At 31.5% G+C, this 19,888-nt stretch overlaps 1 protein-coding gene across 2 annotated transcripts; it reads right to left on the bottom strand.

Moving 5' to 3' along the window:
* Positions 1-921: 921 nt before the first annotated feature.
* LOC111712839 (protein inscuteable homolog) lies at positions 922-7,400 on the bottom strand. Of its 2 annotated transcripts, XM_023487578.1 has the most exons (8): positions 7,343-7,400; positions 6,997-7,064; positions 5,768-5,834; positions 3,611-3,684; positions 3,082-3,144; positions 2,156-2,212; positions 1,307-1,384; positions 922-1,151 (listed from the first exon to the last, which is right to left on the bottom strand). In XM_023487578.1, the coding sequence occupies exons 1-8, from the start codon at positions 7,394-7,396 to the stop codon at positions 1,046-1,048; spliced, it is 567 nt and encodes a 188-aa protein (XP_023343346.1). In that variant the 5' UTR covers positions 7,397-7,400; the 3' UTR covers positions 922-1,045. The 2 variants fall into 2 exon arrangements, with proteins under 2 accessions (XP_023343346.1, XP_023343348.1); XM_023487580.1 differs by lacking the exon at positions 3,082-3,144.
* Positions 7,401-19,888: the final 12,488 nt, after the last annotated feature.

The following is a 19,888-nucleotide window of genomic DNA, read 5'->3' on the forward strand; positions in this document are numbered from 1 at the left end:
TCTTCTAGATAACTTTTTCCCCAATTACCAAAAATCAGAATATTGTAGAGCACTGAAAAAGTTTTTCAAAAATATTAGATACGCAGAATTTTAAAATATAAAAAAAAATTATAAATTTCAAAAACTTGTTAGAAAAAAATTCACAAAACACATTCTTATTTCCATCACATTCTATTTACAATTTCGGAAAAATGGTCGTAATTCCTAAATGATTTAGTAAGGTAAATATTTAAACAAAATAGTGTATTTTTTTATAAAAATGTATCTATAATCTATCAAATTGCACTAAGAGAATTAAGAATCTAATTCAAGTATTTATTTAACATATTATAGCAATAAACGGTCTTATTTAACAATTTTAATCAAGTAAATATATAAAAAGTAATCTACAACAAATAATCTAAATATATTTTAACAAATTTCTAGAACTGGATACACAACAGTAACTTAATGCTTTGAGGAAAAGATATATTAGAAGTCAGTGAGGTGGCATTCAAATTATAATCTAAAAAATTAAATTTGTTTCCCCAATAAATCGCTTTTTTAATGTACTATTTCAATCGAAACTGCGAAAGATGTTGCTCAAAACTAAAACAGAATTTTCTTAATTAAATATAAAGAAGTTAGGTTTAGAAATCAAATAAAACTGGAAAGCTGAAAAGAAAAAAAATATTATTTAGTTGGTTGGGTTTTGGATCTTTTTTGCCTTTATTTCTTTCAGGGTTGCAAATTTTGGCATAATGTAACAAAAGCGTTTTATAAATTGTTTATTTTAAACATTTTACGCTTTGTCAAACTTTGACCTTGACAGAAGATATTTGCAAAATACAACCCTAAAACGGTCCAAAAACCACCCAAAAACGAACGCGAATTTTAGGATCGTTTTTCCATAATTATAAGCCTCATTAGCCATTATAGCAATTAAAAAAAATGTAACCAACACTTTTGAAAATTGACGATTTTTAAAAGAACAAACGTGGAACATCAAGGTAGAGTCAACAAACGTGGAATGAACAGTTTCAACAACAAAAAATGTGCCCAAACCCTATACATAACTCTCGTGAATTCTGCTCAACTCGTTAAATGAATCCACCAAACTTGATCCAACAAAACTCTCAGATACATCAAGGGTTATGAAAGAGGCCATTTTCCTAAAAATTAATTCATTGATTCTACTCTACTCTACTCTACTCTACTCTACTCTACTCTACTCTACTCTACTCTACTCTACTCTACTCTACTCTACTCTACTCTACTCTACTATACTCTACTCTACTCTACTCTACTCTACTCTACTCTACTCTACCTCAGTGCTGCTAACGCCGCGACTAGAACTGAATCACTGTAGTTTCTTGACGCTGGACATTCACAAAGTTGAACTAATCTATTCAAAAAAAATATGAGACATTTCAAGTAAAATGAAAACCACAAACTTATAGAAAATTCATTCTCTAAATATTAAGTTCTTTTATAGTGATCATAAGATTAGTTTTTTTTTCGGAGTTTAAAGGGTTTAAAAGGACTATATAAGGCTATTTTCACGTTACCCTCTATTCAAGGATGGCAATGCCTGTTTCACAAAGGTGCTCTTTAAAGCTTTGTCTGTTCAAATATGAATTAGAAATAAATATCTATAATTTGGGCAATTCATTATTTTCAATTGTGGTTTAACCGCAAAAATGATATGCGCATTTCTACTGCAAGAAAGCATATACAAATTGTGAGATTAAAACACTTAAAAAACTATTGTTAGTTATTTAATCAGTATTACCCAGCAAACAGAATTTGACTATTGTTAGTTATTTAATCAGTATTACCCAGCAATCAGAATTTGACTATTGTTAATTATTGAATCAGTATTACCCAGCAAACAGAATTTGACTATTGTTAGTTATTGAATCAATATTACCCAGCAAACAGAACTTGACTATTGTTTAGTTATTGAATCAGTATTACCCAGCAAACAGAACTCAACTATTGTTAGTTATTTAATCAGTATTACCCAGCAAACAGAATTTGACTATTGTTAGTTATTGAATCAGTATTACCCAGCAAACAGAACTTGACTATTGTTAGTTATTAAATCAGTATTACCCAGCAAACAGAACTTGACTATTGTTAGTTATTGAATCAGTATTACCCAGCAAACAATTACCTTTCAACTGCCCCCATGGAAACAGCCTCTTCACACTCCACTGGAGAACAACATAATCTAAAAAATTGAAATCAATCAATGTGACCAGTGTTTTGAAATTAGGCATTTGATCTTTTCCCCAGTTTTTACTATATAGAGTATGTATATTTCCAATTGTTTTCCAAGTGTTGAAGCGTATTTAAATGTATATGACTCAACCCTGAGTAAAGCATCAGTAAGGCCTAAACCAATACTTTGATTTCTTCTCTTAATAGCTGACACTCATGTAAGTATTAATAGGAAATCAGTATGAAAATTGGACTTTTCAATGTTAAATACATATTGTTGCTTATAATATCTCATTTGTTTTCATTTAAACTCTCTCCCCTATCATAAAGAAGCAGAAAAAGAAGTTTTATATTAGTCATGAAGAGGATATAAAAATAACTAGAACTAAGGAGTAGAAGTTAGAAGTTCTTAACATTTGACTGTTGAGGTCGGAAACAATATCTATCGTAAATACACAACTTAACAGTTTCTGCTTTGGCCAGTATTTTTGCCGAAAATGTGAACATGGAATTTTAACAAACTCTATTCCCCTCCTTATTTCTACCCAGTTCTGATTGTTCACTTTTCTTTGGCAAGAATATTTTTTTAAGATAACAAAAACAATATTTCCAGTGAACGGTTACATTGAATTAATCCAACCATTCCAATTAAAATGGTTCTCAGAGAGACATACAATTATAGATTTATTATTTCTACTAGTCTTGTTCATAGCCATAACTTATAACTGCTATTGGAAAATGTTCCATTATTAAATCCAGTTAAATACATCCATATATTGTTAGGATAAATTAACTAATGCAATCAAAATGTTTCTTCAAGAGACTCAAGCAAGTTATGGTTTATGAATGGATTGCAACAATTTAAACGATAAAACTTACGATTGTCCGTATCCAATACTGCATTTAGAAACAATTTCCAGCAATAAAAACCCATTAAAACCCCTAAATGAAAGGTTTTGAAGTGATCCTTATATTTTACAAAGCATTTCTTTTTGAACTTATGATGTAAAAATTTATCTTCGTATGGCTTTAATTTTAATGGGAGTGACAGTAGAAAACTTTGAGAAAAGATCTTGATAACCAAACAACTCATGATTGAACAGAATTAAAATACTGAAGATGTATATTTACCCCTCTATTTTTTATGTCTGATTTACACCGATTACTGTTTACCGATTTTTATGCTTTTTTTACTTTGAAAATTTGTAATTTTTCATTACTATTTTTCTGTGAAAGTGACATGTGAAGAAACAATAAAGGACATTAACATTTCAAACTTAGAAAAGAGACAAAATCCTCCACATTAATAATCAGAGAAAAGGTACCAATGTGTATTGGAATGTATCACTTTTTTAAATTAAGGGTCACCTGAATTTACCATTACAGTCCCTTTAAACCGTATATTTACCTTGACAAACCAATTGCGGATTTTTTTAAAATTCTTGTAATTGCGCCAAGTTCAGAACCAGAAAATTCAGTCTTCTTTAATATGTTTAAGGGAGTGACCGGCAATGAATGATAGTTAAACTGAGAATAAAGTATTGTAGAGTAATTTTGTAGGATTCATTTGAGACATATAAAACGTTTGTATGATGTATAATTACTGAGTTTATGTTGTCTTTCAAAATCTTTCATTTGGGTGGATATGTTTTGAGAATCGATTTTATAAAATTTTTAACTTATGACGACAAAAAATGTAACAAAAATTAGTTGTTTGGGAACAGGTTGAGAAAATAAAAATTAACCCTTATCATCGAAAATAAGTAATCTTGTTCAGTTATTAGTTTCTGTAAACTCTCATTGTTCATAAACATTTTCAGTAGATTTTCTGGAATTTTATTGAAAAGCCGACAGTTGAAGAATTTGTAGAAATCTGCAAACAAATTTGTGAAGAATAAGAAATTCAATAGAATTATAAAAACGAAATTTCAAGATATGCTGCTCTGGTCCTGGTTGAAGTTCTGCTCTCACACTCCATGGACGTCTGAGAGGTCCTAGAGGTCTCTTTGTCCATGTTTCATTCAGAACTGGTTGTACAGTTTGTATTGTGGTCATGGATGACATTTTTCCCTAGATCAAGCTTCACGTGTTCCCGGACTGCTGACGGTAAACTTGTGCGATTTTTTCTTGGGTGTTCTTGGTGTTCTTGTTGTTCTTGGTGTTCTTGGTATTCTTGGTGAAGGGGATGGGTCAAATTTGTTCACTGGTTTAGAGATTCTTGTTGACCTCCATTCTCCGGAATCTGATGATTTTACTGATGATCTTCCTGATGAAACCAGATTTGAGAAAACACATTATCCTGAAATCTAAACATGATTTTATCTCTTTTAACACTGAACTTTTCCCAATGAATGGGAATCGCAAAAAATAATTTTTCAGAACTAGCAGACGATAATGGGCTTATCTCAAATGCCACGAATGGTTACTGGGTGGAATTATACGGAGCTCTCTGGCAGACTTTCCGCCTTTTATTTGCCTCGTTCAACGATTTAATCTTCCATCTTCCAACCCTTCGATTTTAGCTCAGGCCGATCCTATTTTCTCCTCCCTCATGTCAAGTCGTGTATTGCCTATTGGCTTGAATTTAAAATAGAACCCCCGGTCAACGGGGGTTTTGGTTTTTCACATGTTCAAATCGTCCATGAGTTCAAATCATGTGATAAAAGCATGTTTTCTGGGCTGGCATCTTTTAACGGACAGAATCTGAATAAACTATACATGGGGGGAGTTATCATCCGCCCTACTTTCCGTCATAATATGTTGTCCTGTTTATAGGCTGGATTACTTGCAATCCGAGCTAAGATCTGGGTCCGTATGAGAACTGAAGGGGTTACATGAATAGAACTATCTAATCTGAATTTAGCTGCGGGTTCGTATAAGAGAAAATATTGAGCAATATGTTCCGAAACATCTAATTAGTTTTTTGTAGAATTTTTGATACATTTTTTGTAGTGGTTATTTCATTCTCAAATAGATCATTTTGAACTTCGACTTTGCACTCAAACTCAGTAATTATACATCATTAAACGTTTTATATGTCTCAAATGAATTCTAAAAAATTTCTCCATAGTACTTTATTCTCATTTTAACTAATATACTTTGCCGTTCACTCCCTTTAACTAGATATTAGATCATATTAGATTAGATTAGATTAAAATTAGATTATATTAGATTAGAGTGGGTTAGATTATATTAGATTAGATTGGATTGATTTAGATTAAAAGAGATTAGATTAGATTGGGTTAAATAAGATAAGATTTGATTAGATCATATTAGACTAGATTAGATTTTATTAGATTAGATTAGATTAGATTTGATTAGATTGAGTGGATTTTATTATATTAGATTAGATTGGATTGATTTAGATTAAATAATATTAGATTAGATTGGGTTAAATAAGCTAAGATTTGATTAGATCATATTAGACTAGATTAGATTTTATTAGATTAGATTAGATTAGATTTGATTAGATTGAGTGGATTTGATTATATTAGATTAGGTTATGATTATGTTAGATAAAATTAGATTAGATTAAATTATATTTGATAAATTAGATGAAAAATACCTGATTAATTTCTATATTAAGTTGCTTGATCATAGTTTTTAATCCACCGGTTCCAACAATATTTGATCTAAAAAGTATTAATGAAAGCCTAATGAATATAATTAGGTTTTCTGGTACCTTCTATTCATAGATTTACAACTTAAAATTAAGTGCTAGGAAACTCAAAAGTTATATCGATTGTTTTTTTCATCTCACAAAGGTTTTAAGGTTTTAAGGGCAACACGTTGTGAACCATGTGTCTTGATAAATAATCACCTATCATTTTATATAAGAACCCATAGTGAGTTACTGCAGCCAGATTTTGACAAAAACAATGCAACTATGATAAAATGCTTAAATAAATTCTGAAAAAAATCTTTATTGGTAAAAATACGAATTTAAATTCTTTACTTTCAGAAACGATGACAAAGGAAATTTTTTTAAATTATTCATTGTTATTTTAAACCTTCAGTAAAATTTTTTTTGTTTTTGATCAAAAAATTCTCTTTATTGATGGCCAGAAAATGGATTTTAAAATTTTATTTGATGAAGGATAAAGAAATAATTCTCTTGTTTAACTTCCAGGAACTCAATTGTTCAGTTTCCCAGAAGATGCTTTGAGATTTTTCTTCAGAATTTTGGAAAATATCTCAAGAGCACGTATTTTTAAAAATATGTGGGAAAATAAAAACAATTTAACACCTTTTTTGATAATTTTACCCGAAACGTCATTAATTGAAACTTAAACTCAGTCTTCAACTGCAGCCCTTGTTCGTGGCAAAAAAATGCATAACACTTAATCTAAAAACATCTGATATCTTAACAAAAATGTTTTTAAAAAATAAATAATTAGATGGTATTCAATTTAAATATAAAGAAATCAAGTCTTTGCACAAACTCAAATATTTAAATCCCAATATCTTTGCAACCTGATCGTGTAATCCTGTGATATTTCAAACTTATGCGTATGCAACTTTAAACTTCTTTTTTCCTAACCACATCATTAAACAACCATTAAAAGACCAAGTTAAAGACGGTTAAGAAGTAAATTAAACTTAATATCGTCAAATTGTCGTCTTTGCAGTCTCATCCTGTGTAGACCTAACCCTGTATCTAAGATCTACGACATTCCGTTGCAAAAATATGTTGATTAGAAAATCAGAGTTTGTGAAGACTTTTCTTTTTCTATAAATAACCTGACTAGCCTGAATAGATTAATGAATGCCATTAATGTTTAATGAATAAATGACCTGGATTCTGGTAGTCCTGACATATTTGCAAGAATGGTGACTAGCTGATCTCTTGTAAACAAAGACACCTGAAAATTCGGCATGATTTGTAACTTGTAAGGTTTGAAATCTTTAAAATTTGTCTATTGTTTTAAAAAGGTTAGGATTTGTTCAAAAATAAAAAATTTTGAATTTTCAAAATATTATAAAAGTGAAAAAAGTAAATGATGTCTGCAGCTCTTGTCATTTTGTAAATTTAACAAGAATTTGTCAGACGTTAATTTTGACTATTTGGCCGAAACCTTACACTAACTGTCAGGCTCTGTTTGGAGGGTTTGAAACTATCTACCCCCTGAGATGAAAAAACCTGAATATTATTTAAAATTTGAAGAATATACTCCGCTGTTCCCTCCAGCTGCATAGCAACCAAGGCACTAAATATAAACGAATATTTTAGATATTTTTAAAAATAATAAAAATAACTTTTATATCATATTTCATTTACGCCGCTTTTATATATTTGAGAAATGTTTTTAAATTTAAACTAAAAGTAAATTTTTTTCAAAATATTAGGAACAAACATGTAACCCATGATTAATACACATCATAAAAGTGATAATTTTTTTCCAGGGTGTTTCAAAATAAAGATTTAATCGATTTTTTCTTCTAAATATTATAAAGGAGCTTTACAATTTGTTATTTGTAATATTTTTAAAAAATATTTTTGTCTTGGGGATTTTCCTAGCATGGAGTGGGAAGGGGGGGGGGGTTAAAAAACTTACCTAGATTCCATAAAGCTAAGATTAGCTAAGGCAGCAGTTACTAAGAGCAAAGCATCCTCATTGGTTGATATTTTATTAGACTCTCCACTATACCTCTTGAAAATATATTTCGTGCACATAGATTAAAGAGACTGTAATTTTCAGTGTACATACATAGATTAAAGAGACTGTAATTTTCAGTGTACATACATAGATTAAAGAGACTGTAATTTTCAGTGTACATACATATATTAAAGAGACTGTAATTTTTAGTTTACATACATAGATTAAAGTGACTGTAATTTTCAGTGTACATTTGAAATATTAAAGGTCTACGACATCGGGTTTCAGAGATATTGGGATGAAAAAGCTGAGTTTGAATCAAAAACTCCATTCCTTTCAAAATTAGAGGTATCCAAAAATGGTGTTTATACAAAAACACATACCTTAATTTCCTGTTCCTTGTCCAAGTAGACTCTAATAAGGCCGGTCAACTGGAAAACTAAACTAGGAACCTCACTTTTCAAACCTTAAAAATAAAAAGATTTTTCTCAACGGATCAAACTTCAATTATAACCTTAAAGTGGCCTTTTCTACCTTGAATATTTTTTTTAACCCTTTTCCTTTTATGGACTAAACTAAACTCAAAAAACAAAGTCTGATGCTGAAAATTATTCTTAGATATTTCCTATACCTCTCATTTTAGTCTGTTTGTAACTAATAAACGTCAAAACGACAGAACTTAAAAAAAATTTGAATTATGGAAATCCTTAAATGATAACAGAAAATTTTTTATTTTTATGATTAAAGAGAAAAAAAGCTGCCTGAAGAAGGTGAAAGTTAATAAAAGTCATAACTAGAAAATGGGGCGCGAAGCGCACTAAACCATAGTATTTATATTTTATATTTGTGTTTATGTATTAATAAACATTCCCCAAAAAACATTAGATTTTTATAAAAAAAAGCGCCCTGTAAGCCTAATAATTAAAATAAAGACAGTACAACTAAAAACTAAAAAAATAAATTTTAGTTTTTTTTCTAATTTTCAAAGATTAACAACCTTTAAAAAGTAAAGGATAGTACATTATAAAAAAAAATGTAATCGATCTGCGATTTCGATATTAAAGTAAAGAGAAAATAGTTTCTAGGAATTTAATATTTACCAATGTTTCATGTTTCAACAATAAAAAACTGATCATAATAAACTTAAACGACCGGAGTCCCTTAATCAGTTCACTTCTCTGCGACCACTAACGTACTTGTGTTTTAGCTATTTCAGCGCAATGTTGTTAAATAGGAAAATACTGAAAATTATTTATGAAAATTTTAAAACATTTAAAATCATTAGTTCACATAAATCATAAAAAAATTATTTTCTCGCAATCAAACAATCAATATTTCTTAGAGACATAGATAGATTTTATGCGTTGACCAATCAAAATTCATAAATAAATATCGGCAAGTGTCATAACATTAGTTTTTATGTCTAAAATTGTCTTGAAATGGTGTAAACACTTGGAGTAGTAAATCTTCAATTATCTCAAGTATAATAATATTAGTGTCTCCAACTATTAACTAACCTAATACACAATGGTTCTCTGATATCCAGGGTGATGTAATCTGCGCCAGTAATCCAGCTGCCTCTACTCTAACCTACAGGGTGTCCCGTTAAAGGGTCTTTAGACGTAATTTCAAGGAACTTTAGATTTTCAAAGTGGAATGTCCGATTCACAATCGTCACACGGGCAGCCGTAGTACACTTGAATTTCCGAGCCGGGTCAACCTTTCCGGTCCCAGTTTGTACAGTACCCAGCTCTATGGATAGGACTAGCCGGTGCAACAAGGCTGACGCGGTCAGACTTTATGCTTCATATAGGTTGAATTTACTTTTACCAAAGGGGCAGATTTGCGTGGTCACGTTAAAAGCTTCGTAATCGTATTATTAATCGTATTATTCCACATCTATAATAATAATAACAAATTAGCCCTAAACCTGCCATTTCTAAGATGTAATTTGCCTTTTTTTCAAAATTTCCGGAGATACAAATGATTCGTTCAGAATTTTAAATGTGCATGGTTTTATTCAATTAATTGAAATTTAAACAAAATATTTCATATCTCTGGTATTTTTCTAAGCAAAATAATGGCAGAAAATATTCTATAAATGGCAGAACCCTACTGAATGTTGCAAATAATTTCTAAGGTTTAAAGCGATTTCAAGTCTTTGATAAATTAATATTTTTACGGTTTTTGTAGATGTTTATAATGGATTCCACTCTATCAAAGGTTTATTTAGATGTATATAATGGATTCCAATCTATCAAAGGTTTATTTAGATGTATATAATGGATTCCACTCTATAAAAGGTTTATTTAGATGTATATAATGGATTCCACTCTATCAAAGGTTTATTTAGATGTATGTAATGGATTCCACTCTATAAAAGGTTCATTTAGATGTATATAACACAAGAGCTTTCCAATGATGTATCATTTGTCATATTTGGACATCAAACATGGGATTTAGAGGGGGGGGTCAAATTGACCCCCCCCGCATATCCTGGTTTTCAAGTACCCCAGCAGAGATAGGGTTAAGTTTTTCCTCCCCTGATCAAAGCTCTCTTCAACCCTGACTGGGTTCGATTACGTAGCAGGAATCGTGAACAAAAAATAAAAATTTCATTTGAAGAGACTGAGCTCTCTTCCAACCAAAAGTTTTGACACCCATGACTTTTTTTAGTCAATTTATTCTCGCATTTATGGTTCTTTGAACTTGTTTTTTTCGTTTGTAAATTAAACACTATTTTCAACACACTGCTGGAAATGAACCATCAGGTTTCAGGTTATAACACCTAAACTCTTTCTTCAGAATATGTTAATATGCAGTCTTCTGAAGTATAATCTCAATTTTCAGAAAATTCTAGGGAATTTTCCACAAATCCATTTTTAAAATATTTCAGAAATCAAGTGCATTTACAGGTCTAAAATCAAACGTAAATTTCGTTTAAAGACTTCAATATGCTTCTTTGAGTTTTTTTCCTATGCAGCCGTATATAAACTTGTATATATTTCTTATATAAGTCTATGCATCTATGCATCCTATGCAGCCATATATAAACTTGTATATATTTTTTATATAAGTCTATGCATCTATGCATCCTATGCTTCATGGTATATATGAATATATGACGTTAACGATATATAAAATGTATATAAACTATGCATCTATGCATCCTATGCATTTAAAAAAGGGTATTATTATTCCTATGGTCTCATATTAGACCTCTAATGCAGTAGACAATGAAAAAATTAAAGAAATGCTAAACCCACAGTGTTTTTCCCAGACCAGTCTCAGTAGTCTCTGTTACCTCTACACAGATCCTTGCAGAACATAACTATGCATCCCCTGATATTAAGGTGTTAAAGAGAAGGTAATAAAATGTCCCCCTTAAAAAAATCCTTAGAGAATATGTATAGGGTTTAAATGCATGTTCATAGGCCAATTATCAAGGCCAGCTCATTAAAAAAAATAGATCAATAATAATAGTTTGGGTATTAGGGAGGGTTGAAAAAAATGTCCAAAAAATGTCAAAAAAAATGTCAAAAATGTAATTTCTTAACAAATATCAAAGCGTGAAACATGTTTCTACATCTTTTTCTCAAGGGATTTTCAAAAATATAATTTTCAGATCTTTAGCTTTAGTCATAAAAAAGTTATGGGCTATTAGTTTTTTACACACTCCTGACTTTTTACCGCCCTGTATGCATATAAAAAAATATAAAAAAAATCATTTAAATTACCATTTATTAAAAGTCAAAAAATTTCACGGTGATAAAGTCAAAAATGAGAAGGCTAAAAGGGGGGGGGCGCCAAATGCTGGGGGTTGCTGGGGGCAATAACCCACTCTTATTTTCAATGCTTATTATCAATGCTTAAAAACCATATTTATTCACCATGTTTTTAGAAATTCTAAATAAATCTAGCCTAGAAATTTATTCTCCTTTTTCTCCTGGTACACTAATATCCTGATTTATCAGCATTTTAGGAGTAAAATAATAATTAAAGTTTATGATGGATGTTTAGGCTTGATGATGCAACTGAGAAAGTGTGAAGTATCAAAAAAGGTTTTATAAAGCAGATGAAAGATGTAAAACCCTGGGGGGACAGGGTTTCTAAATTGCCGAGTACGATTGCAGAGCTTAAAGAAAAGTTCCAGGTATCTGCAGAACACATAACTTGTCTGCAAAATCTGCCTTAGATATACCATCAAGCTTCTTTCAATGAACTTCTGACAAAGTCAAGGGCTCGAAGATGAGAGCAGAGTATCCTGTAACCCTGCGTAGTTTTGCACTCTGCATTCTTATTCTGCATGCGCTTACAGGTATTAAGCGTTTAGCCATAAAGGCTAGGGGGTTTGAATCTATGTAAGTAAATCCTTTTTTTTTGGGGGGGGGGGGGCCCCAAAAAATTGCTGATTAAAGTGTCGAAAAAATGGAGGAAAAAAATTGTTTTTGTACAATTCCCCTGTACAAACTGTATATCAGCATTTTATACTCTACCCTTTCTCCGTGCCTAAAAGATTGCTAGGGGCCGTTGTGAATCAAGCATTCCGCTCTGTGGTTGAAGATCGCTTAAAATTCTGTCCCATGTCCCTTTAATTAAAAAAAGACGAAATTACCTCCAGAACTTTAGAAAAATCCATTATCTCGCAGATCTTTTGAATTCCACCCGCAGACTCTGTATTTAGAAAAAAATATTATTTACCTTTTAAAAATTTTAACAAGCATTCAGAACATTATTTTTTTTTATTTTCCATTTAATTCTCTGAGGATTCATGATAGTTTTCATGATTATTTGTGTTATTGTCAACCAAACAAGAAAAAATCTGAAGATGCTTTTATGTTTTTTAACAATATGACTATGAAATTGAAGGTCTATCACGATTTTAGGAAAACTTCTAAACAAATTAGGACTTATCAGTGAAGACTGGAGGACAGTAGAAATAAAATTTTAATTTAGTTTTAGAAAGATGATCTCTCAAAAATCTTTTTCACGTTAATTTTTTTTCCTAGTTGACGAATAGACTCTACGGTGCTACAGACTGATGTAAGACTGCGTAGTGCTAGAACTGTTAGATCGGCAGCATCAATTGCCACTAACTTGACTAACGAATCTTAACAAAATTCATCATACTTCTAAAAGAAAAATGTTAAAAAGGTAAAGAGCATCATTATTTACACCATTTTGCTTGGAGAAAGTATCGTTTTCTTGGTTCGTTTTAAACAAATTTACAAATGGCATCTTTAGATAGTTTTTTACATTCCATAATTGCATTTTCTTCAGTTTACTTTTTACAACGTTTAAGTATGACAAGAGATATTAGCCTACATGATTTACAAATTTTTAAGTTTTTTATTAATTTTTCGTTTTGGCCCTCTATCTTATGTTTTGGCCCTCTATCTTATGTTTTGGTCCTCTATCTTATGTTTTGGCGAGCTATCTATGTTTTGGACCTCTATCTTATGTTTTGGCCCTCTATCATGTTTTGACCCTCTATCTTATGTTTTGGCCCTCTATCTATGTTTTGGCCCTCTATCTTATGTTTTGGCCTTCTATCTTATGTTTTGGCCCTCTATCTTATGTTTAAGTAAAGAATGTCTGTCCTATGTAATCTGCTCATAGTTGAGGTAATTGTAGCATACAATTGGAAGTTAAATGCAAAAGTCTCTCAAAAGTAAAAAACCATAAAAAACTGTAAAAAGTAAAAAAAAAATCCACCAAATCACGATGCCCATCCCTACTAGTTTATAGTTACCTATTATATTAGCTTTACATATGGAAGAATAGAGATGTGCAGATGCCACGTTTCCTGCACATTCAAATTCATGCAAAAACAAAAATTAAATGCTCGTCAAAACTGGCACCAACAAATAATTTACCAATTTTAAAATCAAAATGAAATAAACTTTGATCCACATTCTAAAAAATTGGTAGAAAAAAATATATGGGTCATTTTTTGAATACATTTGTTTACTCAATTTGTTTATTATTCACCTATAACACTATACACTGTGAGATTTATAAAACTGTGAAGTATAAAGACGATAGAATAAGTTATGCTCTTTAACGGCCTAATTAACAAAATACACAGCAATTGCACATAAAGTAGTTAGTATTGCTTGAATTTCCTATGCTTATTGTTAGATTCAGTGCCTGGATTGGAATCAACATTTTTTAAAACAAATCAATAAAATGTTAAATATAGATTTACTACAGAACCTTTAATTTATGAGTTATGATCATGAAAGAAGAGTTTAAAGGAACTGTAAACGTAATTTTGAATGACCCTCCATTTATTAAGTGGAGTCAATGAAAAGATATCTCATTAATTTATAATGAAACAAAGGTTTAAGGGTACTCATGTTGTAAATCGGGCATGGTAGATGGAGGGTCACAAAGGGTCACAGAGGGTCACAGAGGGTGGGTCAAAGAGGGTCACAGAGGGTCACAGAGGGTCACTTGATATTACATCAACAGTCCCTTTCACATTCAAATCCAAATATTGTGTTCAAACCTTTATTTTACAGTTGCAAAAAAACAGGATTTTAAAGACTGTAAAAGTAGGCAGTATATAGTGCATAGAAGTTTGATCCAATTCCTCAGTTATTTTTGATTCTGAACAGATAAAGTCTGAAAACATGATATATAAGTTTTATTTCTAATTTTAAAGGGAGTGTTCGCTATTAATGACCGGGTGTATAGGCTCACGGCGAATAATAATCGCTTTTGATCGATACTAATCTTACTTCTATCTGTTGCGTTTATAAGGAGAAAATTGTTAAAAACGACTCACACCGAACAACGTAGAGTCCAAACAAATTTAGAAAGTTGCAACATACAACTCGGATTGTAAAAATCAAATTTTATCAAACAAATCATTTAGATGTTAAAACTTATAGTCATCGATTATTTTTCGACGAATTCTAAACAGTTGATATTTCATAAAAAAATTTTATTTGTTTTAAATACAGGGTGTCCCACGAAACATGACAATAGCAAGACGACTTGAAAGTCGTCTTTGGTTTTTGAATTTATTTGTGACATTTAGTCTTCTATCTACTTTAGCATGTATGATTCTTGAAACAACTATCACATAATTCTCCTAGCCCTGGCATTTCCAAAAAGTGGTCTGCGTTTTTTGTGCTTTCAATATTACCGGAGATACAAAGAGTTTGGTTCAGATTTCAATTTTGTTAAATAAAAGCAAAATTGTCGAAATCTGAACGAAATTCTTCATATCTCGGGCAATATTGAAAGCACAAAAAAGGCAGACCACATTTTGGAAATGGCAGGACAAGGGAAATTTTGTGATTATTATCTCTAGAAATTTACTTCTAAAATTATATTGACAAATAAACGCAGCAAATTATATCAAAAATCAAGACGACATTCAAGTCGTCCTGCATACTGTCATGTTTCGTGGGACACCCTATACAATGCACTTAAAATGCCGATTATTTTGACCGCCAGGTGTCTCTGCTCTCGGTCCATAATAATTCCATGTGGCAGAGACACCTAGCGGAGTGATTCGGCCCTAATTTAAAGAGTTCTGTGTCTGATTCACAACCTTACTATTTTAAATAGTCGTCGTATGGTCGAGAAAATAAGATGGAGATATCATTGTTATTCTATCGACAATTTTTGCGTTTTCTCTACAAAAGTGATTCCCAGAATTATGCGACAGAAACAAGGAAGGAAATTGACAAAATTTATCTCTTTTTTATTAAGGAAAGACGACAATCCCAGCAAACCAAGATGTTCAAGCTTTCACGCAAAAATCGAACAGTCTTTTGCCAAATAAACTTTTTAAACTTAATCTAGAAAAAAATCATTACATATTTAAAATGTATATGTCTAGGGCTACAACAATTATTAGTAAATTGGTGAGGTAGAAACAAAGCCCAAAGCGTTGTGACACTTTAAAAAATTCGATGACCAAGTTTCAGAGCTGTCTAGATCTCAGTGCAATGTCTAGATCTCAGTGCAATGTCTAGATCTCAGTACAATGTCTAGATCTCAGTGCAATGTCTAGATCTCAGTACAATGTCTAGATCTCAGTTCAATGTATATATCTAAGTACAATGTCTAGATCTCAGTTCAATGTGTATATCTCAGTACAATGTCTAGATCTCAGTACAATGTCTAGATCTCAGTACAATGTCTAGATCTCAGTACAATGTCTAGATCTCAGTTCAATGTCTAGATCTCAGTTCAATGTATATATCTCAGTACAATGTCTAGATCTCAGTACAATGTATAGATCTCAGTACAATTGTGAATCGGAAACGAAACTCTTTACATAAATGGTAATTTGAAATTTAGTCGACAGCCTTTTCAAAAATGGATGAAAAAATTGTTCTAGAATTATATTTTATATTTGCCTAGATGATGGAGGAGAAGATGAAGTTGAGCGGCTAGAACCTGGTCAGTGAGCTCGAGAAAGGTATCATGAAGTTGATCAATGCAGTCGTACAGTTTCTTTTAACCAAGTTCTTTTTTGGACAACATTTCAGGAAAGCATTTAAATTTAAATTAAATTTAAAATTACTCTGTTCTGGAAATTTTGTGCTGGATACTCATAATCCTGGTTGTTTGATCTCGATATACTGTGGGAACTTTTAAATTGAAAATCTATTAAAATTATACCTTTCTACACTTCATTTAACCCTATTCCTGCTGGGGGGGAGGGGTCAATTTGACAATTTTACATAACTAAAAAAGTGTTGGTCTGAGGCTGTTGAAATTTTCTGACTTTTCCTACATTTACTAAGCCCTCCCTTTAGGCCTAAAACCGGGCTTTAATACTAACTGCCTGAGTCCTCAGGCACACTGCCTGAATGACTACTTTTTCCTGTAACAAACTAAATCTTTGTTTTGACCCACTTCCACATGTCAGATTTTGATAAAATTTAGCTTTTTGGAAAGCCTTTGACATAAGGAAACGAATTGCACAAGTTTTGCGAATAAAAATTGCAAATTTTTTGCAAACAACCTGGCAAAGGAAATTTTCACATTTTTGGTTTTTCTTGATTAAAAATCTGGTTATTTAAAATTTTGCAAAAGTTTTTGCATATTTGAAATGGCATGGTCAAGGGCTTTTCAAAAATGAATGTTTTTGCAAACATTTTTACTTTATAATTGGATTTTGCGATAAAAAATATAATTTTTGCAAATTTGCAAATTTTTTTGCAGATTCTAAAAGTAGAACACAAGAGCTTTCCAATGATGTATCATTTGTCATATTTGGACATCAAACATGGGATTTAGAGGGGGGGGTCAAATTGACCCCCCCCGCATATCCTGGTTTTCAAGTACCCCAGCAGAGATAGGGTTAAGTTTTTCCTCCCCTGATCAAAGCTCTCTTCAACCCTGACTGGGTTCGATTACGTAGCAGGAATCGTGAACAAAAAATAAAAATTTCATTTGAAGAGACTGAGCTCTCTTCCAACCAAAAGTTTTGACACCCATGACTTTTTTTAGTCAATTTATTCTCGCATTTATGGTTCTTTGAACTTGTTTTTTTCGTTTGTAAATTAAACACTATTTTCAACACACTGCTGGAAATGAACCATCAGGTTTCAGGTTATAACACCTAAACTCTTTCTTCAGAATATGTTAATATGCAGTCTTCTGAAGTATAATCTCAATTTTCAGAAAATTCTAGGGAATTTTCCACAAATCCATTTTTAAAATATTTCAGAAATCAAGTGCATTTACAGGTCTAAAATCAAACGTAAATTTCGTTTAAAGACTTCAATATGCTTCTTTGAGTTTTTTTTGCGATATTTTTTAAACTGTTATGCTAGAGTCCCCAAATTTTGTAACTTTTCATGAACAATCATAAGACATATTGTAGTAAAAAATCAAAGCCCTAAGTAAACTGCCTGACTGACTACATACGGCCTGAAAAGTCTTTTTGATGTGTGTTTTTAAGGATTACACTTCAAAAACCCTTTTTTAGACAGTACTTAAACAGTCATACAGTTCACTTATTGCTTTGATATTTTGCTAAAACATGTCTTAAGACTGTTAAGGACAACTTACAAAATTAGGGGAACCTGCCATTAACAGTTCAAAAAATATCGCAAAAACACAGAATCAGCTAATCAGCTAAAGACAATGCACTTGGTTTAAACAATATTTTAAAAATGAATTTACTTAAAATTCCCTAGATGGCATTTTCTGAAAATTGAGATTATAACTCGAAGTAGAGTGCATATTAATATATTCTAAAGAAAAAGTTTAGGTGTTTTGACTTGAACCTTGATGGTCCATTTTAGGCAGTTTGTCAAGGCAGTATACAGCTTTCTCAGTTCTCACTCATTCTTGATTATAAAAATGGTAGAAAGTACCGTGGTGAATCTGACTTTCTAACATTAGTGATTAAGTCTTTCATCTCATGCTTGAGGGGTGACCCTGTATTAATAGTGTATATAAATCAATTTTCAACATGTATACCTGAGAACAAGCAGGTTGTGATAAAAATATGATTTAAGAACTTTGCCTGAGGATTGAAAACAGGATTTCCTAGAAATAGTTTGGCCGCAGATATGGCCGAGATTGTTGAACTTGAATCAGGTTCGAACCAGTTCTCAAATTTAAATCCTGCAATAAAACAAGGAATATTTTTTAAAACCTTTAATGGGATCTATTAGAACTTGAGAAAGGTTTCTGTCATCAAAATTCAGTTTATTTTGTTGTTTTAGGTTAATGTTTTCTTTCCAGACGAGATTTAGGCTCAGTATAAAAATACTCCAATTTTTAAGTTCTAAAAACCAAAAATGAATGTAAAAATATGTAAAATGTTAATATTAATCTAAAGGAACGGAGTTTTTGCCGCACACTCAAATGTTCTAATCCCTATATCTTTGCAACCTGATAGTCTAAACCTTTGTTATTTCAAATTTAGACTTTTTATCAAAGAATCGGAGTTTATGATAATAAATACTGTATTATTTGGATTTGGTCGGCTCGGTACTTCAAATATAATGGTTGACCTGGAAGTAGTGCGGAGGATATGAAAGGATTAAACATTACAGCAAACCCCTCTATTTCTTCAATCATACTCTGAGAACACTAAATTATATTTACATGTTAGCTATAAATATAGCTGGCCAACGACTGGACCAAACACGGAAGTTTATCATCAGATCGTTGGAATTATATAGCTGCAGATCCTCATTAAACTGTAACTCACTTAAATATTGACAACTCTAAAATTTAGACATCACATTTTTGGACAGCCTCGACTTTAGTCTTACCTCGCCAACTCACTTATACTTTTTTATAGCAAGTAAAAATGCAGATGCGCTTGCTTCTAGATTCAGTTTAAAAGGAGTAGTTGGCAAAATACTGCTTTATTTTTGCGTCAAAGGGTGCTTATCTTAATTTAATTGCAGTGTACCTTGTATGCCTGTTGTATGCTTAAACCTTGAAGATTATATTTGAACTGATTGAACAATTCGTCAACTCCGTCTACAGTCTTCACAATTCGTCGGATTGTTCCTGAATCGGAGATAAAGGGACTGTTAGCGTAATTTCAATTGAGCCTCTATGCAAACCTGACAATATCCAATTTACAACGGTACCCTTGAATACTTTAATCTGTTTAAAAAGATTCCGTCGTTTTCTGACTCGAACAGTTTCTATTTTGTGAGTTTCTCCATTGCTTCTTATTAACAAGAAATGCGCAATTTACTTTCGCAGAGAACCCTAAATAGAAAATCTTTGAAAGGTACCGTTGTGAATCAGGCATTGCAACGGTTCAAAGATGTCTCTAAGTGCTAGATATATTCATCTATATATAAATTTGGCTTGTCTGTCTGTCTGTTTGTCTGTTTGTTTGTTTGTATCCAATAAACGTCAAAACGGCTGAACCGATCGGGCCCAAATTTTTTGTGGGACATCTAGGGAGCCCAGGGAAGGTTTATGAATGATCAAAATTTTAAATATTTGTCTCTATCAAAATTCGATCGTCATTAAATTTTTGAAAATTTTGAAAATCCACGAAATTTTTTGTGAAAATCCGCGAATTATTTTTGTTTTGTTTTACGATGTACAGAAAGAGAACATGTTCACAATTAATTTAGAAG

The sequence above is a fragment of the Eurytemora carolleeae genome, unplaced genomic scaffold (genome assembly GCF_000591075.1).
Source record: "Eurytemora carolleeae unplaced genomic scaffold, Eaff_2.0 scaffold1329, whole genome shotgun sequence".
NCBI classification, from domain to species: domain Eukaryota; kingdom Metazoa; phylum Arthropoda; class Copepoda; order Calanoida; family Temoridae; genus Eurytemora; species Eurytemora carolleeae.

Excerpts from the sequence above, each read along its gene's own strand:
- LOC111712839 (XM_023487578.1), bottom strand. The coding sequence starts at position 7,396 with ATGCAGCTGGAGGGAACAGCGGAGTATATTCTTCAAATTTTAAATAAT. Across the intron at positions 3,145-3,610 it reads TCCGCAATTGGTTTGTCAAG|GGGTTTTAATGGGTTTTTAT; the intron begins GTAAATATACGG and ends CCTTTCATTTAG. Across the intron at positions 2,213-3,081 it reads AGTATTGGATACGGACAATC|ATTATGTTGTTCTCCAGTGG; the intron begins GTAAGTTTTATC and ends TCAATTTTTTAG.